This window comes from Scyliorhinus torazame, chromosome 18 (genome assembly GCF_047496885.1).
Source record: "Scyliorhinus torazame isolate Kashiwa2021f chromosome 18, sScyTor2.1, whole genome shotgun sequence".
NCBI classification, from domain to species: Eukaryota; Metazoa; Chordata; class Chondrichthyes; order Carcharhiniformes; family Scyliorhinidae; genus Scyliorhinus; species Scyliorhinus torazame.
This window is the reverse complement of record NC_092724.1, coordinates 81,040,076-81,052,240: the sequence shown is the minus strand read 5'-3', so window position 1 is coordinate 81,052,240 and position 12,165 is coordinate 81,040,076. Positions and strand designations below refer to the sequence as shown.

At 44.7% G+C, this 12,165-nt stretch overlaps 1 protein-coding gene across 1 annotated transcript in view; it reads right to left on the bottom strand.

Annotated features, from left to right (window-relative positions):
• Positions 1-12,165, bottom strand: part of LOC140394828 (protein unc-13 homolog D-like) — a 145,982-nt gene that overhangs the window by 107,497 nt on the left and 26,320 nt on the right. Inside the window, exon 3 of the mRNA XM_072482008.1 lies at positions 5,709-5,780. Coding sequence (XP_072338109.1) covers positions 5,709-5,780 — 72 coding nt within the window. The remainder of the gene's footprint in view (positions 1-5,708; positions 5,781-12,165) is intronic.

Genomic DNA, 12,165 nt, shown 5'->3' with positions numbered 1-12,165 from the left:
GTAAGAGGACCACTTAAATTGATTGAGGAAAATTTGGTGAGTGAGAAATGAGAAATTACATTATTGGATCAAATTTTAGGGAACGATTGAATAGAGCAGGTGAATTGGCTAGACAACATTTATAAGTTGCATAAAATGTGATGAAACGGGTAGTGGAGAAGAAATCCAAAGTTCGTAGTTTTGCCAGCGGAGATAAAGTTTTAGTATTGTTACCAGTGGTAGATCAACCTTTAAAAGCAAGGTTTTGTGAGCCATATCAGATTGAAAGGAAATTAAGTGAGGTGAATTATGTGGTAAAAACGCCAGTTAGAAGGAAGACTCACTGAGTGTGTCTTGTGAATATACTTAAAAGGTACTTTGAAAGGGAAGGAGAGAAAAAGGAGGAGGTTTTAATGATTCTAACTCAAAGTGAGGAACCAAATCCAAATGACTGTGAACTTGACATACCTCAAATTAAATTGGATTATGAGGATGTTCTTAAAAATTGGGATAAATTGTTGAGTTACCTTCCAGAGGAAAAACAAACTGATAAAGAACAAAGAAAAGTACAGCACAGGAACAGGCCCTTCGGCCCTCCAAGCCCGTGCCAACCATGTTGCCCGACTAAACTAAAATCTTCTACACTTCCTGGGTCCGTATCCCTCGATTCCCATCCTATTCATGTATTTGTCAAAATGCCCCTTAAATGTCACTATCGTCCCTGCTTCCAGCACCTCCTCCGGCAGCGAGTTCCAGGCACCCACTACCCTCTGTGTAAAAAAACCTGCCTCGTACATCTACTCTAAACTTTGCCCCTCGCACCTTAAATCTATGCCCCCTAGTAATTGACCCCTCTACCCTGGGGAAAAGACTCTGACTATCCAGGAAAAGCCTCTGACTATACAAGAAAAGCCTCTGACTATCTGACCTGAAGGAATTATTGATATCACATGGGCAAGTTTGTGGAGATAAATTGGGAAGTACTAAAATGGCTATACATGATGTAGATGTGGGAAAGGCTGTTCTGATCAAACAACATCCATATCGACTTAACCCTTTAAAATTGGCACAGGTTAACAAAGAGACTGAGAGTATGCTTAAAAATGGCATAATTGAAGTGGGTTGCAGCCAATGGAGCTCACCCATAGTGATGGTACCTAAGCCAGATGGTACCCAACGGTTGTGTGTGGACAACAGAAAGGTTAATGCAGTTACAAGAATGGACTCTTATCCTATCCCATGTTTGGAGGATTGCATTGAGCATATTTCCAAAGTGGATTTACTTAAAAGTTACTGGCAGGTACCTTTATCTGAAAGGGCGAAGGAGATTTCAGCTTTTGTGACTCCAAATGGTACATACCAATTCAAAGTTATGCCATTTGGCATGACAAACGCCCCAGCCACATTTCAACGGTTAACTAACAAAGTCGTTTCAGGATTACCCAATTGTGAGGTATACATTGACGATCTGGTAATTTTCAGCCAGATATGGACAGAACATTTGAAACATTTGATGGAGTTATTCGATCGACTTCAGGAGGCGGGTTTGGTGATAAACCTAGCCAAAAGTGAATTTGGAAAAGCCCAAGTCACTTTCCTTGGCCATACACTCGGACAGGGTTGAATGTCACACGGGATGTGAAACCAACAGTTATTGAGGAGTTTCTGATATCCTCAAGGCGAAGGGAAATAATGCAAGTTCTTGGCATGAGTGGATTTGATCAAACATTTGTGCAAAGGTTTTGTAGCGTGATTGCTCCACTGATGGACTTGCTGAAGAAACGTCTAAAATTTCAATGGACAGCAGACTTTCAACAGGCATTTGACTGCCTGAAAGCTGTGATAATCAATGCTCCTGTGTTGGAGAATTACAAGGGACTCTGTGATCAGATTGAACTAAAGTATCTGACTTTAAAGAGAAATGTCGAGGCGTAGAGAAATAATACTTCTTGTTCAAAGAGACTTTCAATCGAGAAGGATTTCAGTTGGAGGAAGAAAAACGAAAAAAAAAAAATGGACTATATTATTATACCTGTTTGGATAGTGAAAAGGTAAAAAATGGAACCATCTTGAAGTTGATGGGTTTTTTTTGGGGGGGAGATGTCATTTGAGAGTACCTTTAAGAAATGGGTGTTTATAAATGGGTGTGTATATAAATATCTGTATTGATAGTACCTTTAAGAAATGGGTGTTTATTACTGCAGTGATGTCAGAGAGTGGGTGGAGCTGGGTCTGTCTGTCAGATTTTTACTTTCGTTTTTGAGCAGGCTGCAGGGTGTGTTTTGGTTTCGTTTTCAGTGTGGGAGCTGAAGCCAGACAGAGCAGCTGTACTGTTGATCTCTCTGCCATGAAAATACTTTCTCTTGATCATTTGGTGAATTCGGAATTATAAATGTTTTCAGTAGTGACTTTAACCTGATGTGCTTCTGTTAAAGGTTTTGTTTTTAAGTCGTATGGATGTTAAAAGGAAAGCCTAAAGGATTACTTAGTGTTGTATTCTTTGGGGGTTGTATTTGAATTAATGGTTACTAAGATGTTCACTGTATGTTTTAAAAAGGTTAACTTGAGTTCATAGAATAAACATTGTTTTGCTTTAAAAAAATACTTTTCCATTTCTGCTCTACCACACCTGTAGAGTGGGCCGTGTGCTCCCCATACCACAATCTATTAAAAGTTGTGGGTCAGGTGAACTCCATGAAACACTTTGGGATTCTCTAAACCTTGGCCCATAACAGGTGTGGTAGAGCAGAAATGGAAAAGTATTTTTTTAAAGCAAAACAGTGTTTATTATATGAACTCAAGTTAACCTTTTTAAAACATACAGTGAACATCTTAGTAACCATTAATTCAAATACAACCCCCAAAGAATACAACACTAAGTAATCCTTTAGGCTTTCCTTTTAACATCCATACGACTTAAAAACAAAACCTTCAACATAAACAAGTTTATCCAATCCCTCCTCATAGCGAATGCCCAGCCCTCGCCATGCAACATCCTGGTAAACCCCTTCTGTATCCTCTCCAAAGCCCCCACATCCTTCTGGTAGTGTGGCGACCAGAATTGAATACTATATTCCAAGTGTGGCCGAAAGATCCTATACAGCTGCAACATAACTTGCCAATTTTAATACTCAGTGCCCCGGCCGATGAAGGCAAACATGCCGTACGCTTTCTTGACTACCTGCTCCACCTGCGCAGCCACTTTCAGTGACCTGTGAACCTGTACAGTCAGATCCCTTTGCCTGTCAATACCCTTAAGGATTCTGCCATTAACTGTATATTTCCCACCTGTATTAGACCTTCTAAAATGCATAACCTCACATGGTTGAGTGTTTCTTAGTTTTTCACAGGACTGACATCGCTCCACTTTCTCTTTGATTTGAGCATCTAATCCGGGTCACCAAAAATAACTGCGTGAGAATTCCTTCATCCTCACCACACCAGGATGTCTACTATGCAAGCACAGAGGAATAATCACTCAGATTTCCCACAACAGAACTCCATTCTGGACCGCCAGCTCAAGTCTTCATGTGATGTTGGACTCGAGGTCTGGATACTTCCACCGAAGGCCTGATATCATTCCTTTTTGGGTCAAGTCCATCACCTTCTCCATCACTGGATCGGTTCTTGTATATCTTTGAACTTGAGATAAAGTCGCAGGCACATTAACCACGAGTGAGAAACAAAGGATGCTGACAAAATGTTCTTCAGGTTTTTGACTTGTAACAGCAATCGTGACAAAGCATCAGTATTTGCATGTTGCTTTGACTTGCGATATTGGATATCCAAAGCGTGTGCTGACAATATCAAAGACCATCTTTGTAACCTGCTTGGTGCGAAAGAAGGTATACCTTTATGTAGTCCAAAGATTATTGTCAAGGGTTGATGATTCATCAAAAGAAAAAATTATGCCCATAAAGGTATCTTATCATGAAAATGATGCTGCATATCTCTTTTTCTACCTGAGCATAAGAGTTTGTGAAGCAAATGCTGTCAGTGGTTCCTCTCCTGAAGACATTATGTGCGAGACACATTTTACGCAGGCAAATGGTCTGCTTCCTCCAGCTATTATTTAATTTCCAATTTTGAGCTGGACTGCCTCGAGAAGCACCACGTGATTGGGTCAATTCACTAATCCCATCCTCCCTGTGCTCATTGGAGATTTTCCACCATCTTGCACTCCTTTGCATACTGCTCTCAGCTGGGAGCATAGGAATTGGTCGAGAATTGACTGGTAGCTATCGTGAGGATGCACTAGGATACCTGAATTTTAGATAGAGGGTGGTGAACCCCATTGGCCTTACATGCCCACCAAATTGGCATATGCCTACCCCAGGCTGAGAAGTCGAGGGCTGGGCCTACCCCGGCCTGAGAAGGTGGGGGCTGGGCAGTCTCCGGGCTGAGAAGGCGAGGGCTGGTCCTATGTCAGGCTGAGAAGGCTGTGGCTGGGCCTACACCCATGTGGCCAGGTAACCCTGAGCCACTTTTATGGCCGTAGGACAATTCATTGGATCAGAGCGAGTCTCCTGCCTCCAACTGGGAGGAATCTGCGCATCTGAGAATTGTTGGCCAATCAGATGACTGTCAGCTCTCTACTCCTGAAGCAGCACGGTAGCACAAATGGATAGCACTGTGGCTTCACAGCGCCAGGGTCCCAGGTTCGATTCCCCGCTGGGTCACTGTCTGCACGTTCTCCCCGTGTCTGCGTGGGTTTCCTCCGGGTGCTCCGGTTTCCTCCCACAGTCCAAAGATGTGCAGGTTAGGTGGATTGGCCATGCTAAACTTGCCCTTAGTGTCCAAAAAGGTTAGGAGGGGTAATTTGGGTATGGGGATAGGGTGGGAGTGAGGGTTTAAGTGGGTCGGTGCAGACTCGATGGGCCGAATGGCCTGCTTCTGTACTGTATGTTCTATAAAAGCAGTGGCCATTTTGGAACTGTAGGCAAACCTCCACAAAGATCATCGATTGAGCTGGGTGAGAAAGTTACTTTGTGTCTCCCACCAGGGCAGAGTTTCCAAGCAGGAACCCATCTCCCCATATGCAAAAAGGCCACCAGGTGCTCTGTGGCTTGGACACCTCCCACCATGAGTAAAACACCAATGGTCCTTAGTGGCCATTTACGGGCCACTTAAAGGTTCAAATTGGTAAAAGGAAGGGCAGTCTGCCCGATGCATCTCTTGCTACTGTTAAAATACCAACAGAGGCAAGTAGGCGATGAGTACACGCCACTACTATGGTACCTGAATTTAAGGCCATTCGCTTCCACCAGCCCATGGAGCGGCACAATGGCACAGTGGTTAACACTGCTGCCTCACAGCATCAGGGACACAGGTTCAATTCTGACCTTGGGTGACTGTGTGCGTTTCCTCAGGTGCTCCAGTTTCCTCCCACAGTCCAAAGATGTGCAGGTGGATTGGCCATGATTGATTACAGGGAGAGGTTGGGGAATTGGGCCTAGGTATGGTGCTCTTTTGGAGGGTCGGTGCAGATTCTATGTGCCGAATGGGTTTCTATGATTCGCTCTGGGGAGCCTGTAAAACACCACCCATGGTGGGATGGAATGGGGGAGTTGGTGATAATCCTTATATTTCTACTTCTAAATCTTATCGGTCTACATGCCTATTGATCTACATGTCCATATATCTCACCATATGTATATGTATTTAGTTGTTTCAATATGTTAACATATTTGTGGATCTGACAAACAAGAATTGTGATCCTGTGACCTCACCTTGAAACCAGGGGTCTGTAGTTGCTCCAGTGGTAAACCATTTCCCTCGCCATGGAAACAAGTCAGCAGATGCTGAAAAAAAATAAACTCAAACAGTGTCAAGAACTGAATAAGTGTCTTTGAGCTGTGATGATACCAAATTAATGGAATTGAACCATCTCCCAAGGCAAATTAACAATCGTCGCCACATTTTGGGACATATAAGTTGTAATAAAAGTTTGTTAAACAAGTTACTGTTTAATTATTGCAGATGTACAGGCTGAAATATTACAATCCTCCTTAGATGCAGGAGTGGTGCCAGAGGAGTGAGACCCTTGTTTAACAATAGGGTGCAAGGATAATACCGGAAATTTCAGGCTAGTCAGTTTCACCTTTGTGGTGGAAAAGCGTTTAGAAACAATGATCTGGGAAAACTTGGAGAAGTATGGATTCATTAAGGAAAGCCAACTTGTCAGTGCTAGAAGGCTGGGAACAGCTGAAGCCTGTGTGGAATACAAGGAAAGTAGGAAGGAACTTAAGCAAGGAGTCAGGAGGACTAAAAGGGGTCATGAAAAGTCATTGGCAAATAGGATTAAGGAAAATCCCAAGGCTTTTTATACATACATAAAAAGCAATAGGGTAGTCAGGGAAAGGGTTGGCCCACTAAAGGACAGGGGAGGGAATCTATGTGTGGAGCCAGAGGAAATGGGTGAGGTACCAAATGAATACTTTGCATCAGTATTCACCAAAGAGAAGGAATTGGTGGATGTTGAGTCTGGAGAAGGGTGTGTAGATAGCCTGGGTCACATTGAGATCCAAAAAGACGAGGTGTTGGGCGTCTTGAAAAATATTAAGGTGGTTAAGTCCCCAGGCCCTGATGGGATCTACCCCAGAATACTGAAGGAGGCAAGAGAGGAAATTGCTGAGGCCTTGAAATAAATCTTTGGATCCTCACTGTCTTCAGGGGCTGGTTTAGCACAGGGCTAAATAGCTGGCTTTTGAAGCAGACCAAGGCAGGCCAGCAGCACGGTTCAATTCCCGTACCAGCCTCCCCGAACAGGCACCGGAATGTGTCAATTATAGGCTTTTCACAGTAACTTTATCTGAAGCCTACTTGCGACAATAAGCGATTTTCATTTCATTTTTCATTTCATTTCAGGTAATGTCGCGGAGGACTGGAGAATAGCCAATGTTGTTCCTTTCTTTGTTTAAGAAGGGTAGCAAGAATAATCCAGGGAACTACAGGCCGGTGAGCCTTACGTCAGTGGTAGAGAAATGACCTACTCCCATTTGGAAGCAAGTGGACGTATTAGCGAGAGGCAGCACGGTTTTGTGAAGGGGAGGTTGTGTCTCACAAACTTGGTAGAGTTTTTCGAGGAAGTCACAAAGATGATTGATGCAGGTAGGGCAGTGGATGTTGTCTATATGGACTTCAGTAAGGCCTTTGACAGGGTCCCTCATGGCAGACTGGTACAAAAGGTGAAGTCACACGGGATCAGAGGTGAGCTGGCAAGGTGGATACAGAACTGGCTAGGTCACAGAAGACAGAGAGTAGCAATGGAAGGGTGCTTTTCTGATTGGAGGGCTGTGACTAGTGGTGTTCCGCAGGGTTCAGTGCTGGGACCTTTGCTGTCCGTAGTATATATAAATGGTTTGGAGGAAAATGTAATTGGTCTGGTTTGCGGACGACACAAAGGTTGGTGGAAATGCGGATAGCATTGAGGACTGTCAGAGGATACAGCAGGATTTAGATTGTTTGGAGACTTGGGTGGAGAGATGACAGATGGGGTTTAATCCGGACAAATGTGAGGTATTGCATTTTGGAAGGTCTAATACAGGGGGGGAATAGACAGTGAATGGCAGAACCCTCAAGAGTATTGACAGTCAGAGAGATCTAGGTGTACAGGTCCACAGGTCACTGAAAGGGACAACACAGGTGACAAGGTAGTCAAGAAGGCATACGGCATACTTGTCTTCATTGGCCGGGGCATTGAGAAAAAAATTGGCAACTAATTTTGCAGCTGCATAGAACCTTAGTTAGGCCACACCTGGAGTATAGTGTTCACACGACCAGAAGGATGTAGAAGCTTTAGAGAGGGTGCAGAAAAGTTTTACCAGGATGTTGAGGTTGAGGGGCGACCTGATAGAGGTCTACAAAATTATGAGGGATAGTCAGAGACTTTTTCCGAGGGTAGAGGGGTCAATTACTAGGGGGCATAAGTTTAAGGTGCGAAGGGCAAGGTTTAGAGGAGATGTACGAAGCAAGTTTTTTTACACAGAAAGTAGTGGGTGCCTGCAACTCGCTGCCGGAGGAGGTGGTGGGAGCAGGGACGATAGTGACGTTTCAGGGGCATCTTGACAAATACATGAATATCCACCGCCATTTGGCCCATCGAGTCTGCACTGGCTCTTGTAAAGAGCACCCCGCCCAAGGTCAACACCTCCACCCTATCCCCATAACCCAGTAACCCCACCCAACACTAAGGGCAATTTTGGACACTAAGGGCAATTGATCATGGCCAATCCACCTAACCTGCACATCTTTGGACTGTGGGAGGAAACCGGAGCACCCGGAGGAAACCCACGCACACACGGGGAGGATGTGCAGACACCGCACAGACAGTGACCCAAGCCGGAATCGAACCTGGGACCCTGGAGCTGTGAATTGTGCTATCCACAATGGTACTGTGCTGCCCCTACAGGATCCTCTACAAGGCTTAAAGTCTCAGCAGCCAAAGTCTCTACTACTCTCCTTATTTTCTTTGTTTCCCACACACGAGGGCAACATTTACCATTGTTCCCCAAAAGGAAAATTATAAAACCTCCTGCGCTTGAAACCCCATCACAAATTTGCATAGGACGCATTTTTATAAACTAAGTTTCAAGTGCCTAAGATCACTTAAAACCGGGAACCTCAAAACACACTCCTGCATTTTTAGTTTGACCAATCATGTCTTCCCCTTTAGGATCATTCATTTTTGTACTCAACTTTACTAACATCCGGTCTAGTCTGTCTGCCGAACCAATTCAATTGCCCAATTAAACTTCGCAGTAGCTCTGTTCCCATCTTTGAAACCACTGCGTGTTTGTGTAAAACCCGACACCCGACCATGACTAATTGCTATTGGGCTGATGCTCTCCAAATTAGATTGTTGACGTAAAGTTGCCTAGTCTGTCCGATTTCCAGTCCAATATATTTAAATGCACTGGAAGCCTGACTTCCAATCCTGAATTCTTTCCTCAACCCAGAGATTACAATAGCTTCGAAATCACTAGTCCCACCGCACAAAAAATCATCAACATAAAGGATTTCCCTTATGGTGCCATTCCCTTATGGTGCCAGTAAAACATTGCCGGATCTGCTTTCAACTGGCAACAGCCTAACTTTACCAAAAGTGACCTTACTGAAAAATACCAGACTCTTTCAGAGACTATTTCCTCAGGTGGATGTAGCTGTTACAAGGGGGCATAACTATAAGATTCGGGGTGGGAGATATAGGAGGGATGTCCGAGGTAGGTTCTTTACTCAGAGAGTGGTTCGGGTGTGGAATGGGCTGCCTGCTGTGATAGTGGAGTCGGACACTTTAGGAAGTTTCAAGTGGTTATTGGTTAGGCACATGGAGCACACCAGAATGACAGGGTGTGAGATAGCTTGATCTTGATTTCAGACAAAGCTCGGCACAACATCGAGGGCCGAAGGGCCTGTTCTGTGCTGTTCTGTTCTATGTTCTATGAATAGGATGGGAATCGAGGGATACGGACCCCAGAAGTGTGGAAGAGTTTAGTTTAGACGGGCAGCATGGTCGGCGCAGGCTTGGAGGGCCGAAAGGCCTGTTCCTGTGTTGTACTTTTCTTTGTTCTTTTTTCATGGCAAATCATGTTTAATTAACTTGGTTGAGTTTTTGATGAGGTTAACAGAGAGGGGCTGATAAGGATAATATGGTTGATATGGTGTTCATGGAGGTTTCAAAACATAATTGTTTTGATGGAAATAAAGATATGATAGGCGAGGACCTTGAGATGATTGTAATCACTAAGGAGGCAGTATTGGGCAAGCTAAAGGGGCTAAAGGTAGACACGTCTCCTGGCCCTGATGGGATGCATCCCAAAGTGTTAAAAGAGATGGCTAGGGAAATTGTAAATGCACGAGTGATAATTTATCAAAATTCACTAGACTCTGGGGTGGTCCCAGAGGATTGGAAAGTAGCAAACGTGACACCACTGTTTAAAAAAGGAGGTTGGCAGAAAGCGGGTAATTATAGGCCGGTAAGCTTAACTTCGGTTGTAGGGAAAATGCTGGAATCTATCATTAAGGAGGAAATAGCGGGGCACCTGGAGGGAAATTGTTCCATTGGGCAGACGCAGCATGGGTTCACAAAGGATAGGTCGTGTCTGACTAATTTGGTAGAATTTTTTGAGGACGTTACCAGTGCAGTAGATAACGGGGAGCCAATGGATGTGGTATATCTGGATTTCCAGAAAGCTTTTGACAAGGTGCCACACAAAAGGTTGCTGCATATAGCATGGGGAGAGGATTGGTTAACTAACAGAAAGCAGAGAGTGGGGATAAATGGGTGTTTCTCTGGTTGGCAATCTGTAACTAGTGGGGTCCCTCAAGGATCAGTGTTGGGCCCGCAGTTGTTCACAATTTACATAGACGATTTGGAGTTGGGGACCAAGTGCAATGTGTCAAAGTTTGCAGACGACACTAAGATGAGTGGTAAAGCAAAAAGTGCAGAGGATACCGGAAGTCTGCAGAAGGATTTGGATAGGTTAGGTGAATGGGCTAGGGTCTGGCAGATGGAATTCAATGTTGCCAAGTGTGAGGCTATCCATTTTTGGAGGAATAACAGCAGAATGAATTATTATTTAAACGGTAAGATGGTAAAACATGCTGCTGTGCAGAGAGACCTGGGTGTGCTGGTGCACGAGTCGCAAAAAGTTGGTGTGCAGGTTGTTGCTCTTTTTAGCCTTAGTTTTATTACCTCTGATTATGTCACCTTTGCTCACGAGTCGCCAGGTATCTTTACCGCTTAGTAAGATTGAAATCAACGGTCATTTATTATATACAACAATTAATGCTTACACAATAATCCTACTATCTATATAGAAACCTATTGTCCAATACTTAACTTTAGGAAGGGCCCACCAGGTCAGGGAAACGAATGGTTTATCGAATCGGATCTAACCCGCGGGATTCAAAAAGGCTGATACGGGTCGATGGCTGGGAGTCTTTATCGGGTAGCGATCGCTGGAGTCAGACTTACTGTTTCTGGTCGATGTTCTTGCGAAGGACTCGAGCAGGTGAAGAAGGGTGAGAGAGAGATCTGAACTTGGCCCCTCACTTTATAGGGCCCAGGGCCTTCCCGCCTCTCGGGGCGGCCCTTGACCCCGAGTCCCAAGTGATTGGACTTGTTCCCAATCACTGGGTTCGAGATATCCAATAACGGGGCGATTCCTCGATCGGGGGGGTGGTCGTTCACCTGTCTTTGTTTCGGCCACTGCAGGCGCCGACAGGTCTGGTCCGGCATTCAATTGCTAATATGGTGCAATTGTTCCCGGGGATAGCCGATTAAACTGCAGATGTCTGGGTTGATGTGCTGCTAATAGTCTTGAGTATCGATCTGGGCCGACTTCCCCAGAGCCAAATACGCTATTCTGTCTGCAGCTGTCCGTTTGTGTCCTGTTGGCTGCTTTTCCCATCAGCCTTTTTGGTTCGCCATTTTAAATCGGGTTTTGGCCAAATTAATAGGGAATCAGCCATTTTAGGTGGCTACAGACCCTCCTCGTGATCCTAACGCGAAGCGTGAAGGATCACATAAATTTTGTCCTTTCCGTTCCCTGACCGGGGGGGCGGGGGGGGGGGCACCTCCTACATGGCCATTACTCTGACCCTAGCTATGCACAAAAATTTACCTAAACAATTCTTGAGGGCGCTATGTCAGGCAGGGGCATGTATCTACAAAATAAAAACTTGGAACCTCTAATTTTTCCTAAATACACTCATCAAGCATTGCATCATCCTATCTCTCTAAAACATACAATAACAATCATAACATTCCATATATTCTTTCCTGGCTTGGCAGTCAAGCTCAGGATCATACATGTTTTTTTCATGAAAGTTTTGTACATCTTTTTATTTACAGAGAAACGCTTGTTCTTTGTTTTTGTATTATAGGTCGCAGGGGTCTGGGGTCTGGTCATACCCGAACATAGGGGATCGGATCCGATATACCGGGGTTCGAGCGCGGTACGCTCTCCTTCTCCACTTGCGGAGGCGCATAGTCTGTACTGCACAGCAGAGTATGGCCAACGCTAACAGTGCCTCAATCACGTAGGACAGGGAGTACCAGGTTATGAACTTGGCACACCAGGATAGTGCAGCGTGGCTGGTGACTGCGGGGCAGTAAAACATTAACGGCAGGGGGGTTTGAAGTAATGGGGTCCGCGTTCCCGCGCAACCAAATGTTCAGTATAA